The 26559-nt window shown below is 40.8% G+C and overlaps 2 protein-coding genes across 2 annotated transcripts in view; both read right to left on the bottom strand.

Moving 5' to 3' along the window:
* Nucleotides 1–545: 545 nt before the first annotated feature.
* tmem71 (transmembrane protein 71) lies at nt 546–22208 on the bottom strand. Its single transcript, XM_085805350.1, has 11 exons — nt 21939–22208; nt 14241–14343; nt 13255–13310; nt 11362–11407; nt 9889–10098; nt 5727–6055; nt 4561–4758; nt 4414–4480; nt 3341–3402; nt 2469–2518; nt 546–1433 (listed from the first exon to the last, which is right to left on the bottom strand). The coding sequence occupies exons 3-11, from the start codon at nt 13283–13285 to the stop codon at nt 1410–1412; spliced, it is 1017 nt and encodes a 338-aa protein (XP_085661476.1). The 5' UTR covers nt 13286–13310; nt 14241–14343; nt 21939–22208; the 3' UTR covers nt 546–1409.
* Nucleotides 22209–24020: 1812 nt separating this feature from the next.
* Nucleotides 24021–26559, bottom strand: part of ift57 (intraflagellar transport 57 homolog (Chlamydomonas)) — a 15532-nt gene continuing 12993 nt past the window's right edge. Inside the window, exon 11 of the mRNA XM_085805336.1 lies at nt 24021–24265. Within this exon, the coding sequence (XP_085661462.1) occupies nt 24036–24265 (230 nt within the window). The 3' untranslated portion in view covers nt 24021–24035. The remainder of the gene's footprint in view (nt 24266–26559) is intronic.

Raw genomic sequence — 26559 nt, 5'->3', positions numbered from 1 at the left:
GGTAGCATTAGCCACCGGTGTAGGCACCAAATGTGGGGGCTTCGGGCTGCCAAAACCGTTTTGACTAAATCTGATGTTTGTTAAGTCTATAAAACTAATTATTGAACAAACTTTACTATTTCTGTGTGCACGTTTTTGTAATTAGTCATGGTTGTCGTAGTTGTTAGCTTTGCTGCTGCTGACAGCTAACAGCAGCAGCAAGCTAACACCAGGACATCAGCTGTTAAAACCCTCCCGTTGTGGGACATGACATGAAACTACTCCAGTTAGTTCAATCATGTTGTAACTAGGATATCCGCTGGAGAAAATATTTTTTTCATGGGCCATTTATTGAGTTATTGTTTATTGACACTGCTAACGGCTAACAGCTAACGGTTAGCCCAGCTAATCTAAAATGTAAGGAATGGAGCGTCATGGCGACACCCAGCGTCGTTCTCCTGAAAGTGGTGGATACAACTTACGCTAGATGGGAGGAATTACTACACAATGTCCCTTTAAAGACGGTTAGTTTGATCAGTTTTAGCTCAGTCTGGTGCAGCTTTAACTCATCAACATGATTTAATCTGTTTTTTATTGAGTCCTTGTTATTTTTCCCTCAGGACAAAACAGCTGGAAGTGACGAACTTCCAGGTCGATCAACGTCAACTTCACCAGTTTTGTGCATTTTTTGTTTTTTTTCTTCTTCGTAGATAAAGTCACATCGGTCTTTTAAATTTAAATTTAAAACAAGGCTTCACAGTGACGCTCACTGTAGTTTTTTTGTTTTTTTTTTGCTGCTGGACCTGGATCAGTTCTCGTCACCGTGGACGACTCAAAGACGCCAAAGAAGAGGAAAAGTTCAACGACCACCAACAACCACAGATAAAAAACACACATCAGATTAACAACATGAAGTTTTGTGTCTCTGATGTAGAAATGATTCATCCCATCCCACTACAGTAATTGTGTCACCATGACAACGAGTTCCTTCAGCATCTTCAGCAGAGACCAACATGAGAAACTTCAACTTTTTTCTTCCTTGTAGAAACATCTGGAACATCTGCTCAGTTTTAACAGCTTATTAAAGTTTGTTCGTTTGGCTGCAGATTCTCTTTCCTTTTAGATTTGTTATTAATATTATTAATATTATTATTATTATTAAAAATGTGTTTAATTTCACGTCAGAGAATCAAACACGACGAAGCTTCACATTCGGCTTCAGTTGAAGTTTTCCAGCTGCTGCTCAGAGCGACTTGGTCCTTTAGGTGAAACTCACATGCAAACGTGTTGGTGAAAAGTTAAATCTAAGTTCCCATCATGCCGTTCTGCTGCGGCCGCCTGATGATGTCACTCATCGTATTCTCCCTCTTCTTTTTCTTCTTCCTTTTCTTCATCTTCTCCTTTCTTTTCTTCTTATTCTTCAACTACTTCTACTCGTTCCTTGATGTGATGTCCTGAAAAAACAGAATCATTAGAAACTCCATACAGTATAAAGGTAGATGTTTGTGTTAAAGCTCCTTCAGAATAAAGGTAGATGTTTGTGTTAAAGCTCCTTCAAAATAAAGGTGGATGTTTGTGTTAAAGCTCCTTCAAAATAAAGGTGGATGTTTGTATTAAAGCTCCTTCAAAATAAAGGTGGATGTTTGTATTAAAGCTCCTTCAAAATAAAGGTAGATGTTTGTATTAAAGCTCCTTCAGAATAAAGGTAGATGTTTGTATTAAAGCGCCTTCAAAATAAAGGTAGATGTTTGTATTAAACTCCTTCAAAATAAAGGTAGATGTTTGTGTTAATGCTCCTTCAAAATAAAGGTAGATGTTTGTATTAAAGCGCCTTCAAAATAAAGGTAGATGTTTGTATTAAAGCTCCTTCAGAATAAAGGTAGATGTTTGTGTTAAAGCTCCTTCAGAATAAAGGTAGATGTTTGTATTAAAGCCCCTTCAAAATAAAGGTAGATGTTTGTATTAAACTCCTTCAAAATAAAGGTAGATGTTTGTATTAAAGCTCTTTCAAAATAAAGGTAGATGTTTGTGTTAATGCTCCTTCAAAATAAAGGTAGATGTTTGTGTTAAAGCTCCTTCAGAATAAAGGTAGATGTTTGTGTTAAAGCTCCTTCAGAATAAAGGTAGATGTTTGTGTTAAAGCTCCTTCAAAATAAAGGTAGATGTTTGTGTTAAAGCTCCTTCAGAATAAAGGTAGATGTTTGTGTTAAAGCTCCTTCAGAATAAAGGTAGATGTTTGTGTTAAAGCTCCTTCAGAATAAAGGTAGATGTTTGTGTTAAAGCTCCTTCAAAATAAAGGTAGATGTTTGTGTTAAAACTCCTTCAGAATAAAGGTAGATGTTTGTGTCAAAGCTCCTTCAAAATAAAGGTAGACGTTTGTTTTAAAGCTCCATGATGTTTTTTTTAGATCTTTTTCATGGATCAACATTTCAAAATAAAACACAGAAGATGAAGAAGATGGAGCTTTAATGGTCTGATGTTGAACTCACCTCCGTCTTCGCTCGTCTCCACTCGCCCATCGGCCCCGACTTTGTCACAACTGAAAAGAGACAAAACCAGTTGAAGTCTTTGTCCTTAAAGTCCCCCTCCCTCCCTCCCTCCCTCCCTCCCTCCCTCCCGCGACCATTTCTGGTTATTCTAAAACATTCTCTGTGGTCTTTAAATTGTGATTATGAAATTTTTAGCCAAAATCACAAAGCCTGTGCCATTTCCCAGGGCTCTCCTTCTGCACAGCACCAGCAGCTCATTAGCAATGCGCCTCTGGAGGGGGGGCGGAGACTGTTCTGCTCTGCACCCGCCCAGCCACCCCCTCGCTCGCTGACAGCTGGACATTGTACAATTACAGATTCAGAGCGTTTAACGTAAAACTCCACACTGTGATTCGATCCCAGACTGGAACATAGTCCTTGCTCACGGTGCAAGCTGCTCTACCAGGTGAGCTATACCTGTTGTACCTTAACAGCTACACTGAGCTGTCAAGCCTTTCACCTCTGAGCCAGATGCAGAGCGGGCGGGAGCTTGTAGCACTAGTCTAGTATAGTATAGTAGTAGTAGTAGTAGTAGTAGTAGTAGTATAGTATAGTGCCCTCCCCTGGAGCTGTGACACGTCAACCCCAGTCTCCCTGAAACTGCCAGTTTGCGTCTGCCGTTGGTTCACAGCAGTTTGAAGGCAGAAAAACTCAGAAATGAAATTTTGCACTTCCTTTTCTGCTGATATGTCCTCTAACACAAGAAAAATGCCACAGGAAAAAACACGATTTTCATGGGAGGGGGTCTTTAAAGGTTTAATGATGCGAAGTTCTCACGTTTTTAATCAAAACGTTGTCGTGACGTCATGGATGTGAATGTTTCTGTGACTTACACATGAAGCTGGAGGTGGTGATGAAGACGGCGGCCGTCACCGTGGAGCTCCACCACAGACACCTGCAGAGACAGAGGAGCAGCTTCAACCACCAGGACCAAGATAACAACATCTAATAACATCTAAACAACATCTAACAACATCTAACAACATCTAACAACATCTAACAACTGACTCAGAATGCATTTTGCGGCAACGGTAGCTGTAAAACAGGCAAAAAGCTGTTTTATTTCCCACTGTAGCCTGTTATTATGTAACTTTATTAAGTTTTAATATTTTTTCATGTGAGAAAGTAACTGTTTAGATCCCAAATATACGGCCAGTTTATCCAAATGACGGCTGTTTAGAAGTTTGCTCCGATGTTTTTCAGAGAAGTGAAGCTCCGCAGCGACCGGGACATCACAGAGACAGCAGCCGGTCTGCAGAGCTGCTCGGCCGGCCAACCTCCGTCATCATCCCGGGGGAGAAAACGATCACTAATTAACTTACCCGCAGGTTTTTAGAGGTTTACCACCTGCTGGTTAAATTATTTTTAGGAGATAAATGTTGATCTCATTGATGAAATCTAACAATTGTGGCCGTAGCATTCGTTTGTTTGAATGAAAAGTGAAGCTTCCTGTGTGTATTGGACAGAAGAGCAGCGCTGCCTCGGGGCTCTGGAGCCTACATACAGAATCACCACATTCACATCAATAAATACATGTTTTACAATGAACCAATCAGTCTGCATTAAGTTTTATTTTATTAAACTATAGTTACGGTACACGGCTACACTACCGTCTTTGGTTACAGTTAGACGTCGGGGGCGCATTGCATTGTGGGATACAGTACGCAATGTAGACTGGTCAGATACTGGAGATATTTTCCGAATCAGTACGACATCTGGGAATTTTTCGCAATACTGCAGATTTTGCTTTTGTTCGCATACTACATACTACATTTTGGCCAAATCAGTACGTACTAGCAGTATAGTATGCGGTTTCGAATACAGCCACTGAGATGGTTTTTAGATCTTCTCATGGATCAACACTTCAAAATAACCACAGAAGTAGAAAAAGAAGAGGAAGTTTTACCCGGAGTAAAGAGCTGTGAGGATGAAGATGGTGAAGATGAGGAGGAGGAAGGCCTTCATCGTCAACCCTGAAACACAAACACACGGGTCAGTCTGGTTCATTAACGACACTGATGATGATGAAGATGATGATGAAGACGGAGCTCACCTGTGTGCTCGGCCGTTGCCTGGCAACAGCAGGTGTTGGTGTAGAAGGGCGAAGGGGGCGGGACTTCGGAGAGGCCGCCCAGCGACTGGGTGAACCGCTGCTTCGACTGGCAGATCTCAGAGCAGATCTCCTCCTGGACCAGCAGCTTCTGAGGGGGCGGGGCCTCTTTGTCCGGAGGGGGCGGAGCCTCGGTCGGGTCTGGAAGACACGAGAGGACGAACCGCTTGTCATCAGAGTAGGGCTATTGTCATTATTCATTATTTAAACGATTAATCAATTGGTAGTTTGGTCAACAAAATGTTAAAAAATGTTGAAAAACGTCAATCAGTGTTTCCTCAAATGTCTTGTTTTGTCCACAAGCCAAAGAGAGACTCAGTTTATTGTCATAAAGGAACAAAGAAACCAGAAATATTCACATCTAAGAAGCTGAAATCTTTTTGGAATTTGGACAATTAATTTAAAGGAATAATTCACCAAAAAATAAAATTCATTAGTCATTAGTGACTCCACCTCATGCTGATGAATACTCTGGAGTAGTTTTTTATTCCTCAAAGGTCATCTGGAGACCCGGGAGGCCGGTTCCTAGTCCAACCAAAACTTTATATTATATGAGAGTCAATAGCACCCGACACAAAAACGTCCATAAAACTACACAACAACCATTTAATATTCCTCCACACTGCTCGTCCACTGCAATCCAAGTGTCCTGAAGGGAGATAGTCCAGAGTTTAGTGGAAACTACCTCATTGTGAACGCGAGGAAAATTCAATCCAGGACTGTTTAGGCTGTAAAAATGTCCTAAATGAGGTAGTTTCCAGTAAACTCTGGACTATCTCCCTTCAGGACACTTGGATTGCAGTGGACGAGCAGTGTGGAGGAATATTAAATGGTTGTTGTGTAGTTTTATGGACGTTTTTGTGTCGGGCCCTATTACTCTCATATAAAGTTTTGGTTGGACTAGGAACCGGCCTCCCGGGTCTCCAGATGACCTTTGAGGAATAAAAAACTACTCTGGAGTATTCATCAGCATGAGGGGGAGTCACTAATGACTGAATGAATTTCATTTTTTGGTGAACTATTCCTTTAATAATTGATTATTGTTGGATTAATGGATTGCTTGCTGCAGCTCTAGTCCAGATGTTCCACCGTCCAGATGTTCCACCCACCGTACGTGAAGCTGCGTCCGTCCTCCTCCGAGCTGCACATGCCCGACCACGACGACTCCTCCAGCCGTGACAGGCTCCGCCCCCAAACCGGCGCCCGCTCAAACGCTCCGTCACGGTCCAGGTTCAAGTCCCGGTCCCGGTCCAGATCCAGGTTCAGGTTTAGATCCAGGTCCTGGTCTTGGTTCAGGTCCTGGTCCCAGTCGTGGTGCGGTCCGGTCCTGAAGACGCCTCCGAAGACTTTCTCGTCCAACCAGGACTGGCAGGTCTCTGTGACATCACTGAAGAGCCGAGCCAATGAGCTGCGAGGCCGCCGCCGGCGCCGGAAAACCCTGAGAGGAGAAGAAGGAGAAGCAGAGATTTGAGATTTTACAAACAAAACTTTATTTACATTTCTACCTGCTTCAATTCACGCATAGATATATACACATAGATGTCGCCTGTGACGCTGCTGTCCATTGGAACGATGCGTCAACGCGGCGGCCATCTTGGTCAGGGGGAAGCCGTGTTTAATGGTCTATCAACGATTTAAAATCACCATAACTCACTGAATATTCAACCGATTTTCAAGCCGTTTGGTTTATTATAAATGTCAGACATATATTTATGATAAAACAACAACAAACATTTTCATAATTTTTTTTTATGCATTTAAGGGACAACGAGGAGTTTCTCCATCGGCAGAACGAAAAATTCCATGACAATAAAAAAGTCTCATATTAAAGTGGATGAATCTACGTTACCCACACTTGTTAATGGTCCATTTTAGATAAATATATTATTTTGTCTCTATCGTTATTTTGTTATTATTAGTGGTGGTGGAAATGCTGGGCGAGCCGACCAGCGTTTCCTTACTTTCGGTTTCGCGGCGAGTCATGAGAATAACGCCGCCGAATCGCTGTTTATGGTCGGAACTACGACGGTATGTGATCGTCTTCGAAACTCCGACTTTCATACTCAGACACACACCCACAAGCATAAATACACTGAAATGTGTTCTACAAGGGTCTGACCGGGTCTGACTGCTGGTCAGACGTTTATATGTCTATGGTCAGAAACCCCTGACCAAGATGGCCGCCGTGTTGACGTACGCTGAGAAGCAGAACACTGCAAAAACTCAAAATCTTACCAAGAATATTTGTCTTATTTCGTGTCAAAAATGTAATTTCTAGTCAAAACAAATCACTTATCACATTCAAAAGCAGCTTGTTTTTAGACACTTTTTACTTCTTTCAAGCAGATTTTCACTTGAAATAAATAGAAAAGTTTTTCTTTCTTATTACAAGCACAAAAAAACTTGCTTTCACTGGCAGATTTTTCTACTTATTTCAAGTGAAAATTAGTTTGAAACGATCTAAAAACGAGTTAATTTTTAGGTGATGAGTCTTATTTTAAGTGGAAAGAGATTAGTTTTGACTAGAAATGAGACATTTTGACAAGAAATAAGACAAATATTCTTGGAAAGATTTTGAGTTTTTGCAGTGAAGGCGGCATCTAGTCAGTTTTCCCAATAACTGACTGATCAATACACTGATCTGTGGGTGTGTGTGTGTGTGTGTGTGTGTGTGTGTGTGTCCTCCCAGTGAGTGTTTCCAGATGTTTGTTTCCAGCTGCAGCTGTTGGTCACGAGACACGAGGACGCTGCGTTCGCTTCACGTGCGGCGGCGTTGACGAGGAGTCGCTGCGTTACGCAACAGAACAGAGGAGCTCGTTCTCGTGTCGACGACCCGACGGTTTCAACAACAACAACCATGACAACACGCCCGTCTCCTAGCAACCGTGGCAGATGACATCGCCGCCTGGCTCCTGAAGGCAGCAGATGTCAGACCGGAGGAATTTACAGCTTTTAAAACCGGTTGAACGGCGCGATGTGATTGGCTGCTGAGGATGACCTCACAGCTGTAAAGAGTGTGTTTGACGAGGGAGTGTGTGTGTGTGTGTGTGTGTGTGTTTTCTCTGTGTGTGTGTGTGTGTGTGCGTGTGTGTGTGTGTGTGTGTGTGTGTGTTTTCTCTGTGTGACCTCATCCTATAAACTGAACTGGACTGAAACTAACTACAGTGACACATGCGTATCAATACGCCGCTGAAAGTAGTTCCACACTGAAACTCAGCAAACTGATGTATTTCATTTAACTTCACACAGTCACACAGCGTCTGCGAGGCGTTCAGGTACAGATCGGGACGTTTCTCCGTCTCAAAAATAAAAAATTCGGTGACCCTTTAATTTACAGGCCACTTCTGTGATAATGTCGAGAAAAATAGCCAAGAAATAACAATTAGTTGCGTAGTAATGTGAAGAAATAGCCCAGAAATAACGGTCAGTTTCATAGTAATGTCATGTTTTCCATAAAGGTAAAACATTACACATGATTTTCACCTTTTAAATGTTTTGGAAAAGGCCAGATTTTTTCTCCACTGTTATTTTTCTAGGCTGTTTGTGTTTCTAGACATTATGACACAATGAATTGTTATTTCTATTCTATTTCGTGACATTATCATGTAATTAACGGCCTGTAAATTAAAGGGTTACCAACAATTTTTCCAGTTTCAGTTGAAGAAACAGAACATCTAGAAACAGACAGTCTCCAACATGTCGCTCGCCAAAGGGTTAATGAATAATACATTAACTTGAAAACCTGATTGGTGACTCGTCAAACCTTCATCTTTACATCCAGGATGTTTCAGCCTATGGCGTCGCCTCGGTCGAAGCGTGTGTGTGCACGGGGCCGTTCAGATGTAACGTGTAGACACATGCATGCAAAAATCTAAACTTTTTTGGAGGCAGCCGGTGCACCGCATGTCAATCGACCAATCAGCTGCACGGACCTGTTTCTCCTACAGCGACATGCTCTCAGCGTTTTGTCGGTGTTGTGTCAAATCCTGGTCCCCTGTCCAGCTGTTTCCCACGTAACTCAGAAGAGAAACCCACATTTCACCTCTTTACCTCTAACTTGTATCATCAGAACAGACGTGCCCTGTGATTTTCAGCCTCTAATAGAGGAGGAACAAGAACTGACAGTAACGATTTCAGCTGTCAGGATGACAGAGGATGAAAACAGACTATTTTCATGAAGGAAACAGTTTTGTTTTATGAATGTAAAGAATTAAAGGGATAGTAGCATTTTTTTAAAGTGGGGTTGTATGATCTCCAAATAGCCCCTAAGTACTTTAATTGCAGTAGAAGACTCTCTGCACTCCTCCCGTTAGCAACGCCAGCCCATAATAGCCCTGCCCAGAGATTTACAACATACAGTGTTGTGAATGGACCCAAAGAAACGGCCTATTTTCACGGCCTAAAAGAGGTTTTACCTGAAAAAAATTACACAGTTCCATTGTTCGCTATAATATAATTTTTTCCAGCCCCTCAAAGTGCAGGAAAAACACAGTTAGGCCGTGAAAATAGGCCGTTTCTTTGAGTCCATTCACAACAATGTATGTTGTAAATCTCTGGGCAGGGCTATTATGGGCTGGCGTTGCTAACGGGAGGAGTGCAGAGAGTCTTCTACTGCAATTAAAGTACTTAGGGGCTCTTTGTAGATCATACAACCCCACTTTAAAAAAAATGCTACTATCCCTTTAATGTTGAGTAGAGGAAAAAAGGTTAGAGACGCCTGCTCTAGAGCCACTGAAGCTGTCATGTTTGAAGTTTCCCTCCTATTCAAATGGTCAAAATCCTATTTTTCTGGGCCTCTGTGACCTTTGACCTTTGACCTTCTACAATCCTAATTAATGTTCGCTCCAAATTTGAAGAAGTTCTGTCAAGGTGCTACAGAGATAACGAGTTCCTGAGAGCGGGACAAAAGGCGGAACAACTAAAAACCACAACTATAATAATATAATATAATTTAAATGTTTCTTTTTTTTGTAGTTTTTCTTTTTTTTTGTAGTTTTTCTTTGAGGTAATGTGGGAGATGTTTTTTTGATTATTCTGTTATATGTATTTAAGTGATATTATGTATGGGTTGGTATATTTGTGTTTAAATTCTGTATGTTGTTATTATCTTGAGTCTGATGTAGAGGATCTATATCCTGTATCAGATGTTTTTTTCATTAAATTTCATTAAATACAATGCAATACAATACAATATAATATAATATAATATATAATAATAATATAATATAATAATAATACTGATTAGCTGTGTGCACCATGTGCTCCTCTCACCTGACCAGGTTTTCCTTGTAGGACACGTTGGTCTTACACGGCGTCAGCGACACGTTGCCGTCGTCGTCCAGGGAGAAGCTGTCGTCGGTGACGTCGTAGTAACCGTTGGTGAGGAGGCGCGGGGAGCGGCGGCAGCAGCAGGGGGCGCCGCCGCTCGCCGACGAGTAGCAGACGTAGGAGGAGTCGGGGGAGAGGAGGGAGCGGTCCAAGCTGAGGGGGGAGGAGAGGAAGCACTTCCTGTTACTTTGTGATGTCACAACGAAACAGACAGAAAACATGGATACCTGAAGGAAGTTTGACGTATTATTGTGGCTCATCGCTGAATACGGAAAATAAATGCAGCAGTAAATGATGTTTATTTTGGAGGAGAGGAGACGCTGCAGATGAGTGCACATATAACGTTATATATTATATACGTATCTACTTCCGGGTAGAAAACCAGCATTCGAACAATAGTGACGGACGAGAGTTTCACTATATATATCTAATTTTTCATGTCACTATATCACTGTTTAGACTAATCTGATGTTTGTAAAGTTTATAAAACAAATGATTGGACAAACATTACTATTTGTGCACGTTTTTGTAATTAGTCATGGTTATCATAGATTAGCTGGGCTAACGGTTAGCTACCTGTTTAACTTTAATAACTCAGTGACTCAATAAACGCTCCATGAAAAAATATTTTCTCCAGCGGATATCTGAGTTCCAACATGACTGAGCTAACTGGAGTAGTTTCATGTCGTGTCCGACAACGGGAGGGTTTTAACAGCTGACGTCCTGGTGTTAGCTTAGCTACCGCCGTTAGCTTAGCTACCGTTAGCTTAGCTACTGCTGTTAGCTTAGCTACCGTTAGCTGTCCCTGTCAGCTGAGCCACTGATGCTTTCTAGACACCGTGATTCCCCCAAACTGAATAAATACTAGGACTGGGACAATACGCTTTTCTCCCGATTCGATTCTTCTACGATTTTTTGGATGGCGATTCTATTTAAATTGCGATTCTAAATCTGCCGATTCTCTCGATTTTTAGTCTTTAGCATTTTTAACATTTATCTGCACACAAATACTGTAGGAGCCTATAAATTAACATACTCCATTATAAAGTGAACTTAAACCCTTTACAAAACCTGTACTCTCTGTATGTAAAAAAGGCTAACAAATGCACATTGCACAATATTTAAAAAAATCAAAAAAAAAAAACAACAACGTTCTAACCGTTTAAGACGAGGGCCGTTCAATTCATTTTTTTACAACTCGGAGCTCGTTTTTTTCCCGACTTCCGAGTTGTCTTGAACGCAGCATAAGCCCCGCCCCCTCAACAACAACCAAGCAGGATTTGGTTTCTCTGAGTGTTTTACTTTGAAATCTGCTCTAATTTTTTTTATTAGAAAGTCAGTCGGCCAATCAGAAGAGAGGCTCAGAGCCCTTCAAAATAAAAGCCAGGAGAGGAGTTGTTAATTGCAGCTTCGTACCTGTGACAGTCGTGGTTCCTCCGCAGCCGCCGCTTGATGGGCGAACCTGAACGACAGAGAGAGAGAGAGAGAGAGAGAACCAATCAGGTGACAGACTGAGGTCACATGACACGACGCTGTTTCTAAATACAGACGTTATCGTCAGGGCCGTTGTCTAGGGGAGAAAGGTGATGATAACTCTAGGGGCCCAGCGCCCAGTGGGGCCCATAAAAAACCCCAGTAGTCTGATCTTTGTATGACTGATTTATTCTGCGTAAGACCCTGACTAATACTCATAGTACACTGTAAAAACTCAACATCTTTCCAAGAATATTTGTCTTATTTCTTGTCCAAGTGTCTCATTTCTAGTCAAAACTAATCTCTCTCCACTTAAAATAAGACTCATCACCTAAAAATTAACTTGTTTTTAGATAATTTTCACTTAAATTCACAATAAATAGAAAAATCTGCCAGTGAAAGGAAGTTTTTTGTGCTTGTAATTAGGAAGAAAAACTTGCTCCACTATCAGATTTTTTCTACTTATTCCATGTGAAAATCTGCTTGAAAGGAGTAAAAAGTGTCTAAAAACAAGCTACTTTTAATATGATGTGTCTTATTTTAAGTAGAATGAGATTTGTTTTGACTAGAAATTACATTTTGACTAGAAATAAGACAAATATTCTTGCTAAGATACTTGAGTTTTTGCAGTGTAATGCTGCATTAGCATCAAAACAAAGAAGGCTAAATAAAAAACGATAATACATACGTAGTCTAAGAAAAAAAAAGAAGGAAAAGTTAGGGGGAGGGCCCCACTTAAGTATTCTTTAAGGGGGCCCAGAATTCCTAGCAACGGCCCTGGTTATCGTTATCAGCACCGAGGAGATAAACCTGAGCAGAGCCGACATGGAGGAGGAGGAGGAGGAGAGTTTCCTGTCTCAACAATAAGACACTGTTTCACTAACGTGTCAGATTTTACTGTCAAAGTCTTTGTATTAATAATAATAATAATAAACTTTATTTCTGATGATAATAATAATCAACTTAAGGTAAAAGTTTACAACAATCAGAGTTACAGTAATAATTAGACGCCAAAGAAAGAGTGAAAGACGATAAAGATCAATAAAAGCAACAATAAAAGTTATAAAACTGTGGGATTATGGGTAAGGAGTGTGTGTGTGTGTGTGTGTGTGTGTGTGTGTGTGTGTGTGTGTGTGACCTCATCCTATAAACTGAACTGGACTGAAACTAACTACAGTGACACATGTGTATCAATACGCCGCGTAAAGTAGTTCCACACTGAAACTCAGCAAACTGACGTATTTAATTTAACTTCACACAGTCACACAGTGTCTGCGAGGCGTTCAGGTACAGATCGGGACATTTCTCCGTCTCAAAAACAGAAAAATTTGGTAACACTTTAATTTACAGGCCGCTAATTATGTGATAATGTCGAGAAATAACGACTGGTTGTGTAGTAATGTGAAGAAGAAATAATGAAATAACGGTCAGTTTCATAGTAATGTCACGTTTTCCATAAAGGTAAAACATTACACATGATTTTCATACTTTAAATGTTTTGGGAAAGGCCAGAATTTTTCTCCACTGTTATTTATTTCTAGGCTGTTTGTGTTTCTAGACATTATGACACAATGAATTGTTTTTCTATTCTACTACTACTTTATTTCTGATAATAATAATAATCAACTTTATTTCTGATGATAATAATAATGAACTTAAGGTCAAAGTTTACAACAATCAGAGTTACAGTAATAATTAGACGCCAAAGAAAAAGTGAAAAGACGATAAAGATCAATAAAAGTAACAATAAAAGTTATAAAACTGTGGGATTATGGGTAAGGAGTGTGTGTGTGTGTGTGTGTGTGTGTGTGTGTGTGTACAGATGTCGATACGTACTGGTAACGGCTCCAGAGAAGAACAACGCCATGTTTGTTTACAGTTTCTTCTGTGACCTGAGAAAGACAACAAACACACACACACACAGTTACTTGATTAGTGTAACAAAAAATTACAAAAACGTTAATTGTCTAAAAACCAAAGCAACGTTTTTAAAGGTTAAAACTGAACTCAAAATGTTTGACATTTAGTCTCTTAAAGGGATAGTTCAACATTTTTGGCAAATTGGCCCATTGCCATAATCCCTATAGTCATAGCAGCCATTCATGCGAAATGATGCAAAACTGTCCCTGAAACCTACTGCTATGACTATAGGGATTATGGCAATGGGCCAATTTGCCAAAATGTTGAACTATCACTTTAAAAAGGTGAGTAAGAAAAAAAAAAAGGAAAGACTGTTTAAATATAATAAACTTTATAAAACATAAGTTACAACAGAAGAATAAGAAAAGAAACAAAGAAAAGATGAAAATATGTTGAACTGAATCAAGTTACAGCTGGAAAAGTAAATCTATAAAACACAGTCGACGTCTTTAATAGTTATTATCATAATGTAAACTATATAATAAACTAAAATATTCAGTTGGTTTGTGTTTATCATTAAAGTTTTAGTATTGTTTGATCTATTTGTGTCTGTGTGTTGTTCTGCTTGGATATAAAACCAGTTTAATCTCGTTCCTACAGACTTAGTTAGACTGTAGGAACTATTTTCAGCTGCGGATTAATCCACATTTGCTGCTGTAGTGAGTGTGTGTGTGTGTGTGTGTGTGTGTGTGTGTGTGTGTGTGTGTGTGTGTGTGTGTGTGTGTGTGTGTGTGTGTGTGTGTGATGTAATGACGCTACAGAGAACAGAGTGTGACTGACGGTCTCAAGTGTTAAGGAGATAAAAGTTTCCCTGCAGTTACAGACTAAGTGAAGTGACCAATCAGACTGATCTGAATCTAATCCTTCAAAATAAGAGCGTGTGTGTGTGTCTGGTTTCTTACCTGCGAACTTGTCGCTGCTGCTGCTGCTCGGTTCGATCGTCCTGTTGCTTCTCTGTCGTTAACTCTCTGTCTCACATCCTGCTCTGGGGCGAGCTGCAGCAGCCTGAGAAAAAACATCACAAAGAAAAAACACAGACTGAGCTCATGTTTCCTGTTAACCCCTCGTCTGCCACAGAGAGAGAGAAACTCTCCCAGAGACTCTGACAGGACGAGTTCACATCACTGCTGCATGTTTACATTCACACACTCACACACACACACACACACACACACACACACACACACACACACACACACGGGCCAATCAGCTTCCTGACAGACAGACAGACTGGTTCGTTTCAGCCGCTTCAGCTTCATGTTTCTTCCTCTCTCAGCCTCAGAAGTCTGAATTAAAGGGACATTGTGTAACTTCTCCTGTTATCTATTCATGAAAATATATTATTTGGTTCAAAAGTCTGTTTTGCATTAACCAGTAATCCCCCCCATCAACAAAGTGAAGTGTTCCTTTCAGCTCTGAATGAGCCGTTCATATCATTCATATCTCCATGGAGCGGGTAAGCTCGGTGCTGCTGCCATGTGGTGTCTCCATGTTTTTACGTTCAGTGGCAGCGTGACGGTAGGAAACCACGGAAACTGATGGACCACTTGTTTACATAGAGCCTTCTTTATGCCGTTACGTGCAGCGGCTGTCGTCCGTCTGCTGTCTGCCCAATTTCAGGTGAATGCAGCATGAAAAATACGAGTGAGTTGCTTGAGATATACAACCACAACGCTAGATGGGAGGAATTCTTACACAATGTACCTTTAAAGATGTTCAGTCTGTGGCTCTTTAACTCATCTATGAAATAATCTCCGACCTGCTTAGAAGTTAGAACAAAATGTATCAACGAACGACATAAAAACATGTTGTTTTGTGTTTTTGTGTCTGTCCCTCAGCAGAGGAGACGACAGCTCCAACACTGGAAACACTCAGCAACACAAAGTCCACAGTTTTCTCTCTAGTCTCTTATTTTGAAAAGAAATCCTCAGCAGGGTCTGAACAAGTCACACTGAGCTCTGGGAGCTGATGTTGTGATAAATATAATTTTCTCATTTTCCATGTGTTTTCCACGACTGGAAAATTGGTCAACTGTTTTCTGAATTTAGACTGGTCCCTGTTTTTAGTCCTGTCCCAGTATTTAGACCAGACCCTGAGTTGACTGGCCCCTTAGTTTGGATCACTCCCTGTATTTAGACTGGTTTAAAGGTACATTGTGTAGGAATTCCTCCCATCTAGCGTTGTGGTTGTATATCTCAAGCAACTCAATCGTATTTTTCATGCTGCATTCACGTGAAATTGTAACGGCATAAACAAGCCTCTATGTAAACAAGTGGTCCGTCAGCACGAGGCAAAACAATACACGTGACAATATGTTGTCATGGCGATGTCGTATTGTTTTACCGACTTTCTCTGGACTTCTGTGACTAAAACGACATCTGGTTTGTTGGCGACGGCCGCCTGCCCGACTGCAGGTGAATGCAGCATCAGTGTAACGCTCCATTCCTCCTCACTGCGTTACCACGGTGACTTTTCACAGACGCCACCTCGACCTGAGCCGACAGCTCCGGTGTCTCCGCTGAGTTTCCGTGGTTTCCTACCGTCACTAGGGCTGGGACGATACGCTTTTCTCCCGATTCGATTCTTCTACGATTTTTTGGATGGCGATTCGATTTAAATTGCGATTCTACGATATTGCAGATTCTCTCAATTTTTAGTCTTTAGCATTTTTAACATTTATCTGCACCATACTCCATTATAAAGTGAACTTAAACCCTTTTCAAAACCTGGACTCTCTGTATGTAAAAAAGGCGAACAAATGCACATTGCACAATATTTAAAAAAATTCAAAAAAAAATAAATCGATTTAAAAATCGTCAAAAAAGATGTTGCAATATTTATGTGAATCGATTTTTTCTCCCAGCCCTAATATATATATAATCCAGACCCAGCATTTAGACCGATCCCTTTATCTAGACCTGTTTCCAGCATTTAGACCAGACCCTGAGTCCCTGCTCTCTGATCAACACAGACTCCATAAAGTCTGGGTGAAGCTGATGTTGAAACATCTGGTTCTTAACAACAAAACAAAACCAAACAATTTCACAATAAAACACATTTCCATCTCAACGTGTCTCATTGTTTCAGAGAAGTTTGTTTCTCTCTCTCTCTCTCTCTCTCTCTCTCTCTCTCTCTCTCTCTCTCTCTCTGAATGAAGTGGAGGATGAAGTGGGTCAGAGACAAACAGACGCTCTGTTGTGTTACAGTCACAGAGGGAGAGGGGGGAGGAGGGGGTCTCTCGTCTCCAACTGTAAATGTCTGGTGGTTTTTGAAACACAACAGTGTGAGGAAGCATCGACTCTTAAAGGGACAGTTCAACATTTAGTCAGATCCTCCTCTCACCATATAATCCCTATAGTCATAGCAGTAGGTTCGTTGCCTTTAATTATCGGTGCAAGTTGTTTTGAGATCGGCGGGGCAGAGCCGTGAGCTGCTCAGTGAACACAACGGTCCCTCATCAAACTCATCAAATACACAATCCAACAACTCCACAACGCTCTGGTGGACAAGTTGTGACCTGCACATTCACCACGCTATGAGATAATAACACAACGTTACCAGACAGAGTTGTTTTAGAGGGAAATTCATGCAAAACCGCTGATGCGCGTTGCCTTCAGGGACAGTTTTTCATCATCAGTCTCTGTATTTCCCTCTAAAACAACTCTGTCTGGTAACGTTGTGTTATTATTAGGGCTGTCAAACGATTAATTTTTTTAATCGCGATTAATCGCATTTTTTCCATAGTTAACTCGCGATTAATCTCTATTAAAAATATTATATATGGCGCTTTGGACTTTCAACCCTCCAAAGTGTTATAATCTCTAGACGAACAACTTTTAGACCAGACCTAGCAGGCCTACCTAATCATAACACATGATGCATGAAACTCACACAGAATTGAAACGAATTGCATCCAGTGGAAATTGCCCTTTACTTTGCTACGCCTCTGCCTGGCCATGTGCATTTGTTGACAACAAAGCCGTCAAAAAATCAATGGATAGAGCTGTGGATATATGTTAGACTGTGTATATTTGTGTAGCAACCAACTGGAAGGTGCCTTACCGCCACCTACTGGACTGGAGGTCCCACACTCCAGTCCTCCAGTCCAGCAGACAGAGGACAAAATGGGCCGCGATTAACCGCGATTAAAAAATTTAATCGCGTTAATTTTTTTAATTAATCTCATCGCGATTAACGCGTTAACTCTGACAGCCCTAGTTATTATCTCATAGCGTGGTGAATGTGCAGCTCACAACTTGTCCACCAGAGCGTTGTGGAGTTGTTGGATTGTGTATTTGATGAGTTTGATGAGGGAAACCAAGAAATCCCATGAGCCTCCGTAGCGTAGCTCTGAGGCTATGACTATAGGGATTGTAGGAGCCATTTTAGCCTTTATTTTGTTGTTCTTTATGTGGCGGGTTTATTGTGGTAACCTCCATTGACACCGGAAGTGGCGTCACCCACTTCCGGGTCACGGGGGTGATTTAAACCCAGGGCAATCAGTGCCAGGTGTTGCTGGTCCAAGGCACACAGTTTTTGACCGTGTTTGATGTGTCGTTTTGTGTCCTGACTGCCACTACGAAAGAGGTAATAAATGTTGTTTTTACTAGTGTAACCTCGTTTTGGGCACTCATTGCTTTACCGCACACGCACGCGTCCGAACACCGAAGACCAGCCACCGTGCCCATCTTATTGGTACAAGAAGGGCACTACAGGGATTATGGTGAGAGGAGGATCTGACTAATAAATGTTGAACTGTCCCTTTAAAGGTTTAGTTTTATTTTTCCTTTATCGACTGACCCAAAGATCCACACTGACTGAGGCGTCTGTCTGTGTCATCGGTCTCAGTTTCACCAACGCTCAGATTTCGGAGCTTGAGAAACACAGAAGTCGTGTGACAGTGAACGCAGCACGACGAGTGTGACTGTGATGCATCACAAACTGATCAGAGGTCAGCTGATCTGTTTCTATTTCAGTCTGATGCTTCATCTCCCTGGAGACACGTTACTGAACTTTACTGTCTCATGTTAAACACATCTGATACAGGATAAAAACAGACTTTCAGAATAAAAGCCTGAACAGACTTTCAGAATAAAAGCCTTAACATTAGTTCCTCCTTTCCTCTGCTCGGGACAGAAACTGTAAAAATAAACTGAGACACAGAAACATGTGACACAAAGAACCAGAGTGGAGGCTGTTCACTGATAGACAATCAATGAACATATATTTAAATAACTAATAAACTCAATAATTCATCAGAATTTACATTTGATGGTTCAACTGAGAATTAAAACTTATAATTTTGAACCTTTTATTGATCAGATAAAAGACATTTTAACATGTAGCAGATAAAATAAACGATCGCCTATCAGTAAAGGCAGATTAGCCTAATTGATGATGGAAATAATCAATCACAGTTTTCAGCTCAGTTTTCCTCCTGTTTGAATTAACTTTATTAATATCTTATCATAATAATACTAATTTAAATCAGTATTATGATTATTAGCCTATTATTATCACATTTAAATTGATCCTAGGAACATTTTCATTGCACAGAAACACAGAAACACGTCACTGAGGTTCTGTCTGGTGGATTATTTATCCATTTATTTATTTATCTCCTCTATTTCCCCCCTTATGTCCCCCTGTTGGACCCTTCCCAGATTTCCCAGCATGCCTTGCAGCAGCAGCAGCAGCAGCAGAGTGTTGGAGCTGCTGATGTTGGAGGAAAACGCGTCGCAGGAAACAGAGATGGACCAAACCATCTCCATCTCCCTATTACTACTACTACTGCTGCTGCTGCTGCATCCAGATGTTGACAGATGTTTTCAGCAGGTGTGATGATGAAACTTCACTTCACTGTGTTATTATTATAATTATTACTATTATAAAATCATATTCCTACTTATGTAATGTGTATAATTCTGTCACACAGACTCACTCCTGTACTTCTGCTTCTTCCTATAGTTTATTTTTTAAATTTTTTATTATTATTATCAGTTATAATAAATATATAGGAGATTATTTCCTGCTGTTTTCTCTAATCTGGACACTTTAAGTCTCATTATCTGGTGTTTCCGGTCAGAGCTTCTCTCTATTTTTAGCTGCAACACTCTGTGATGTTTCCACTATAACATGATGGAGGCATGTGAGGAATTTACCCCGCTGATAATCACAATGTTATAGAAAGAAAAACATAAAGTTCAGACTGTAACCGGGGGGAAAAGAATAGCCTGAATGCATCGTCTTCATAGTGCGAAATACGGGGGGGTTTGGGGGGGTCGGACCCCCCCGATTAACCCCTTGAGACCCCCTGAAAGACTCAAAAGCAAAATCTGAGGGGGGTCTCAATCTTGTCAAAAAATAAATAATATAATAATTTTATTGTGGTCAATTAAATGTGTTTAAGATCACCATGTCCAGTATTCATAATTCAAAACATTTATTCGTTTAACATTAAGCTGAACCGTGTCACCTGCGCATTATGCAAATTAGCCATGTGCGCCAGCCCAGCGCAGGAGTCGAGCCCACTCGCTATCAGAACAGAGGATCCCGTTCCTCTCCACCCTCTGCCGAAGAAAGTGAAGTTGAGGCCGAGTGCTCTGAAGACGTAGCCGCAGCCCCTGCTGCTAGCACTGGTGATTGGCCGCTTTTTTTTCTTTCTTTTTTTTTTTTTTACACCTAAGCAGGTGGGGTAATGGAAATACCGCAACCCTTGGCTTGACATTAAGGCAGGAAAATAACTTGAGGTAAGAGGCTAGCCTGCTTCAGCATACTATGGCCTGAACCCCCAGTGGTGTTGTTTGGCCAGGTGCCTGTTGTGAGCTATTTGTCTGTGCTTTTTCAATTTTTATGATGGCCCGTTATACGAATGTGATTTGTGGATGTGTTCAATGCTGTGTTTAAACGTATTTGCTAGATGGATGGTTAGATAAGGTCATAGGCGGCCTTACCTACTGTATGTTTCAACCGTTTCAATTGAAACGGGCCCCAGCCACCAGGGGGGCCCCCAGCTGCCAGCCACCAAGTCAAAGACAGTACAATAATTCATAGGTTTCACCTTAACATACACACACACACACAAACAGCTCTGTCCACCGTGCGGTCACACACTCGACCCCTGATCCACTCTACAACCACTGATGCGCGCATCATGCCACACCGCGACTGTAGCCTACTAATCGCTCCTAATTAATAATACGGCAGGAAATATCAATAACAACGTAGGCTATTACCTTTGAAAAGGGCCCGCAAACTATCAATAGACCCTCGTTTTCCTTCTCCCAGTATTATTCCTTTTCTCTTAGTGTTTGTTTTTCCTGCTTTCCTCCTGACGTGCGCCCAGTTGCGTAACCTGATGATTGACGTCTGTCAATCACTTTCCTCCTCTTTCCTTTTTTTCCTCGGGTTAAAATGCCTCCAAACAGGCGATCTATGAGTACGTCCTAACTTAACAGAGAAATAAAACACAGCGAGAGCACAACTAAAATGTGATATTATTGGCAGCTTATTTACAGATTGTAATAATGGAGGAGACAGCTGTCTGTCTGCTGCTCCAGCACCGCAGCACCTGTAGACGTCTGTCTGTCCGCATGTCTCGTCCTTTCCTTGTCCGTGGTGCTGAAATAACGCGGAGCACTTTGCTCTCATTACTTTTGTTGCCAATTTAAATTCAGAATATTGTTAAAGCCTGTAGTTTGTCTGAAAATGTAGCTACATAATGATTTTGCTTTTTGATGAAAACCAACTTCAGTCCTCGTTTTTTCGGCTAAGTCCTGGTTTCTTGCCCTGATAGTGATTTTAACACTTAATGTGTTGTGCGGATGCATGGATAGTGCGTTTACTGCGTCCTTAGGGTTTAAAGCATCAGCGACACATGGGCACATAGCTGGCAAATAATGTTATGTTTAACAGGGTAGGGCCTCATATGAAATATTGAAACGGGCCCCCAGATGTCTAAGGCCGCCACTGGATAAGGTTACATGATCGGTCATAGTTGCAGGCTGAGGATCTCGTGCACATAATTGCACGCCAGTCTCTGATCTCCAGATTTATACAGTTGGTTGTTATTTGAGTGCACGAGTTTGGTGTCTTTCATTCATTTTAATTATTGTATTTTATTTATTGTCTATTCGTTTCTGCATTGCCCTGATCGCGCCAGTCTCCTATACCTGGCATTTATTCATTGTTCAAGTGCGCCAGTGTGGTGCCAGTTATTGTCTTTTATTTATTGAATTATCGTCTATTTATTATCAATTACTTTCTGCATTGTAATACACAACTTTGCCTCTCCTTTTTAGACTATAGGCTAATTTTCTTGGCTTATTGTAATGTTACAGTCCTACTTTATAAAAAGAAGAAAAAAACGGTATTGCGCAACAATCGCGAGTTAGGGACCCCCCCGAATATTGATGGGTATTTCGCACACTGATCGTCTTTCTTTTTTAAAAGATGCAATGGATTTAAGTTGAGAAATCTGAATAAATCAAACATAAATAAAGATTATTATTATTGTTTAAACTGCTTTTTCTTTCTATTTCCAGTCGAGTTCACAGGACAAAACCAGCAACAAAGAAATAACTGAGCTGAGCTGCACTCACCGCTGTTTCCTCCGTAAAGTTTAAAGAATAAAACTCCAACAAACTCTTCTTTCTTTTCTTTTTCCTCCTTTTCTCTGCAGTTTGTTTTTAATCCTTTTCTTTTTCTTTTTCTTCTCCTTCTTCTTTCTTTTCCTCCCCGTGAATAAAAACAAACGGAAGCAGCTCGGAGCTCCGCAGCTGTCACTGAACCTCGCCCACACACCGGATATACCGCGGGACTGTCAAAGTAAAACACACGAGAGGCATAACACTGGTTCCGGTCACAGATTTCAAAATAAAACAGCTTTTGATCGTTTTTTTTTTTTTTTTTTTTTAGCAACAATAGGCTATATTTGAAACAAAACACATAGGCTACATAAAAATTAATCAAGATGAATATTTTAAATATAAATCAAGAATTTGTCAGTATTTTATTTTGTATAACACACCTGTGTCTATAGCTACATGGCTTATTGTGATTTATTTTTTTTAGTTTAGTGTGTTTATTTCGGTCTTGTAAAAACAAGTTAAATACAAAAATATAAAAGTATAGATACAAAACAAAACAATACAATGCACTTTGACCGAAAAGGTGTAGGCTGAAGCATCAGATTATTTTTGCCACATTTTCTGTTCACTCATTTAAAAAAAAAGTAAATAAAAAAAGCCCTGCATATTCTACTACAAAGCAGTTTTAAAGCAAAAATGAGTTCCAATATTTTACAAATGAGTTGAATTACTAAGTAATACCTAAATATAAACCTGAGATTCAAAAATATTTAAGAAAATACTCAACATTCAGATTTAATCTTTGATCCTTGAGACATTTTTAACTGATCCAAACTCACCTTTATCAATAGTGTCAATCCGATGTTTATTTTGAAGGGTGAACACCTGGACTTCCTGTGTCGGCTTGTTTCTCTTTAATTAAACTGAAACTAAAAGTCCCATCAGTGAAAGTTAAAGTTAAACAGTAGCTGGTGGTTTTCACGGGGAGTTCCCGTCTCTGATGACTCAGGTCTGACTTTGTGTTGTGAGGTCAGACTGACCTGCTGGCGCCACCTGGCGGCGTCGGACTGAACCTCTGTGATCGTCAGTGAACACAGCAGCTGATGATGAGGATGAGTTGGTATAAAAGGTTATTTTAAAGGTACATTGTGTAGGAATTCCCCCCATCTAGCGGTGCGGTTGCATATCTGAACGTATTCTTGATGTTGCATTCACGTGAAATCGGGCAGACGTCAGACAGACAACAGATGCTGCATGTAACAGGATAAACAAGTGTCTATGTAAACAAGCAGTCCGCCAGCACGAGGCAAAACAATACAGGCCATGTGACAACATGTTGTCATGGTGATGTGGTGTTGTTTTACCGTCTTTCTCTGGTGGAGTAAAATGACATCCGGTTGGTTTGCCGACGGCCGTCTGCCTGACTGCACCTGAATGCAACACCAGTGCCTCCGTCCTTCCTCACACTACACAGTGGTGACAGTTTTAACAGGCCGAGCCCACAGCTCCGCTCAGTTTCCGTGGTTACCTACGGTCACGATGCAACATGGCCGCCTCGGTTCGGTGCGTCGCCCACTTCTGTATTTGTAACGACTTGTAACAACTCATTCTAAGGAACCAGAAAGCTTTACTTTGGATGCAGCTGTGATTCCACTTCAGTGAAATACGTATTTATGAAAGAAATATTTGATTTTTGCTAATAAAAAGTCAATACTGGGACTTTAAAGGGATAGTTCACCCAAGATTGAAATTTCACTCATTATCTACTCAAGTTTCAGAGTCCTCCGTGGCTTCTCTGAGTTACAGGGGGTCTCGGCGTAGCAGTGCATGTCCATATAACGGTTGCAAATGGATACCAACTGTCTTCGTAATAAAAAGACACACCAAAAAACATCCAAATGCTGCTCGTAAATAAGTCTATTTTTCAAGCTTGTTTGTAGCATGTTTGTAGTTTTGGGTGAACTATCCCTTTAATAAACACAGAGCAGCTGATGATGAGTTGGTATAAAAGTTTATTTAACGACAGAATAAATAAGGACATAAGGAGTTTAGTGCTGTGATCAAACTATAGAAAAGGTTTTATTAGTGCTCGTGTGACTCTAGGTGACTCTAGGTGAAGGGCCTGTTGCTGGCGGCGGTCGTCATGGCGCTGGTCGTCATGGCGGCGGCGGCGGCGGCGTGCTCTGGGATGTTGGTGGCGTGCATGTCCCGCGTCATGTTGCTCTTCTCCTTGAGCTTGGCCTGCAGCAGCGTGTGCTGCACCACGCCCACGCGCACGTCCATCTGCACGATCTCCTGCTTCAGCTTCGTCAGGCTCTGCTTGATCTTCACCACCGGCGCTGACGATGGGATGGACAGGTTACTTAGCAACATGGCAAGCCATTTTAACATTTAAAAGCCAGACTGGATGTGTGTTGCAGATATCTGTAATTCAGTTTTGCCTCTAGTCAAAAAGAACATTTCAGATCCACAACTACGTTCTTCCTAGGACAAATGACGTCACTTTAACCATTCATGTGTATGGGGTTTGTCATTACAGATATCTACAATTCAGTTGCAGATATCCACTATGTGAAATATGGATATCTGTAATTGAATTACGACTAGTAGTAATTCCAGTTTGAGATATCTACAATTTGATTCTGACTAGTCGTAATTCCAGTTCAAGAAATCCTTAATTCACCTCAATTAAAGATATCTACATGTCCCTTTTCGGATATCTTTAAGTTTTGACTAGGCGAAATGAAGTTGTAGATATCTGTAACTGGAATTAGTACTAGTGGTAATTCAGTTACAGATATCTGTAATTCACATAGTGGATATCTGCAGCTGAATTGTAGATATCTGTAATGGCAAACCCCATACACATGAATGGTTACAGTGACGTAATTTGTCCAATAGGAAGAGCGTAGTTGCGGATATCTGAAAAGTTCTTTTTGACTCCGATTTAACATTTAAAAGCTAAGTTTGACTCTCCGGGATTAACATTGTAGATATCAACAACGTCTTTCTGACTCGTCGTAATTACATTTTGAATAGTTGGATTTTTTATTCAAGATATCTGTAATTCAGTTTTGCCGAATCAAAAAGAACATTTCAGATTATCCGCTATGTGAATTACAGATATCTGTAACTGAATTACGACTAGTACTAATTCCAGTTTGAGATATCTACAACGTCATTTTGACTAGTCAAAACTTAATTACAGATATCTGAAAAGAGACATGTAGATATCTGTAATTGAGGTGAATTAAAGATATCTTGAACTGGAATTATGACTAGTCAGAATCACATTGTAGATATCTCAAACTGGAATTAGTACTAGTTGTAATTCAGGTACAGATATCTGTAATTCACATAGTGGATATCTGCAACTGAACTGTAGATATCTGTAATGACAAACCCCATACACATGAGTGTAAGTGACAAGTGACGTCATTTGTCCTAGGAAGAATGTAGTTGTGGATCGGAAATGTTCTTTTTGACTCGGTAAAACTATGGCAAGCCGATTTAACATTTAAAAGCTAAGTTTGACTCTCCGGGATTAACATTGTAGATATCAACAACGTCTTTCTGACTGGTCGTAATTACATTTTGAATAGTTGGATTTTTTATTCAAGATATCTGTAATTCAGTTTTGCCTCTAGTCAAAAAGAACATTTCAGATCCACAACTACGTTCTTCCTATAGGACAAATGACGTCACTTTAACCATTCATGTGTATGGGGTTTGTCATTACAGATATCTACAATTCAGTTGCAGATATCCACTATGTGAATTACAGATATCTGTAACTGAATTACCACTAGTACTAATTCCAGTTACAGATATCTTCAACGTCATTTCTCCTAGTCAAAACTTAATTTAAGATATCTGAAAAGGGACATGTAGATATCTGTAATTGAGGTGAATTAAAGATTTCTTGAGCTGGAATTATGACTAGTCAGAATCAAATTGTAGATATCTCAAACTGGAATTAGTACTTAGTCGTAATTCAGTTACAAATATCTGTAATTCACATAGTGGATATCTGCAACTGAATTGTAGATATCTGTAATGACAAACCCCATACACATGAATGGTTAAAGTGACGTCATCTGTCCAATAGGAAGAATGTAGTTGTGGATATCTGATATCTCGGATATCTCACTGCTGCTGCTGCTGCTTCCAGATGTTAATACAGATGTTTTCAGCAGGTGTGATGATGAAACTTCACTTCACTGTGTCATTCATTCATTCATTTTCTATACCGCTTATCCTGCACTAGGGTCACGGGTGAGCTGGAGCCTATCTCAGCTGACTTCGGGCGAGAGGCGGGGTACACCCTGGACAGGTCGCCAGTCTATCGCAGGGCCGACACATATATAGACAGACAACCATTCACACTCTCATTCACACCTATGGGCAATTTAGAGTCACCAATTAACCTAACCTGCATGTCTTTGGTCTGTGGGAGGAAGCCGGAGTACCCGGAGAGAACCCATGCATGCACGGGGAGAACATGCAAACTCCACACAGAAGGGCCCCAGCCGGCCGGCGGGTTCGAACCCAGAACCCTCTTGCTGTGAGGCGACAGTGCTAACCACTGCACCACCGTGCCGCCCTCACTGTGTCATTATTATTAATATTACTA

The sequence above is a fragment of the Trachurus japonicus genome, chromosome 17 (assembly GCF_045865225.1).
Source record: "Trachurus japonicus isolate A0001 chromosome 17, Traja_1.0".
NCBI lineage: Eukaryota > Metazoa > Chordata > Actinopteri > Carangiformes > Carangidae > Trachurus > Trachurus japonicus.
Note: the sequence above shows the minus strand (reverse complement) of the source record. Positions and strands in the feature narration are given on the sequence as shown.

What these genes read in the sequence shown, in the direction of transcription:
- tmem71 (XM_085805350.1), bottom strand. Translation starts at nt 13,285, where the DNA reads ATGGCGTTGTTCTTCTCTGGAGCCGTTACCA. An exon ending in GGCAACGGCCGAGCACACAG is followed by an intron (nt 4,481 to 4,560) that starts GTGAGCTCCGTC and finishes TTTGTGTTTCAG; the next exon opens with GGTTGACGATGAAGGCCTTC. An exon ending in GGAGACGAGCGAAGACGGAG is followed by an intron (nt 1,434 to 2,468) that starts GTGAGTTCAACA and finishes CTGTTTTTTCAG; the next exon opens with GACATCACATCAAGGAACGA.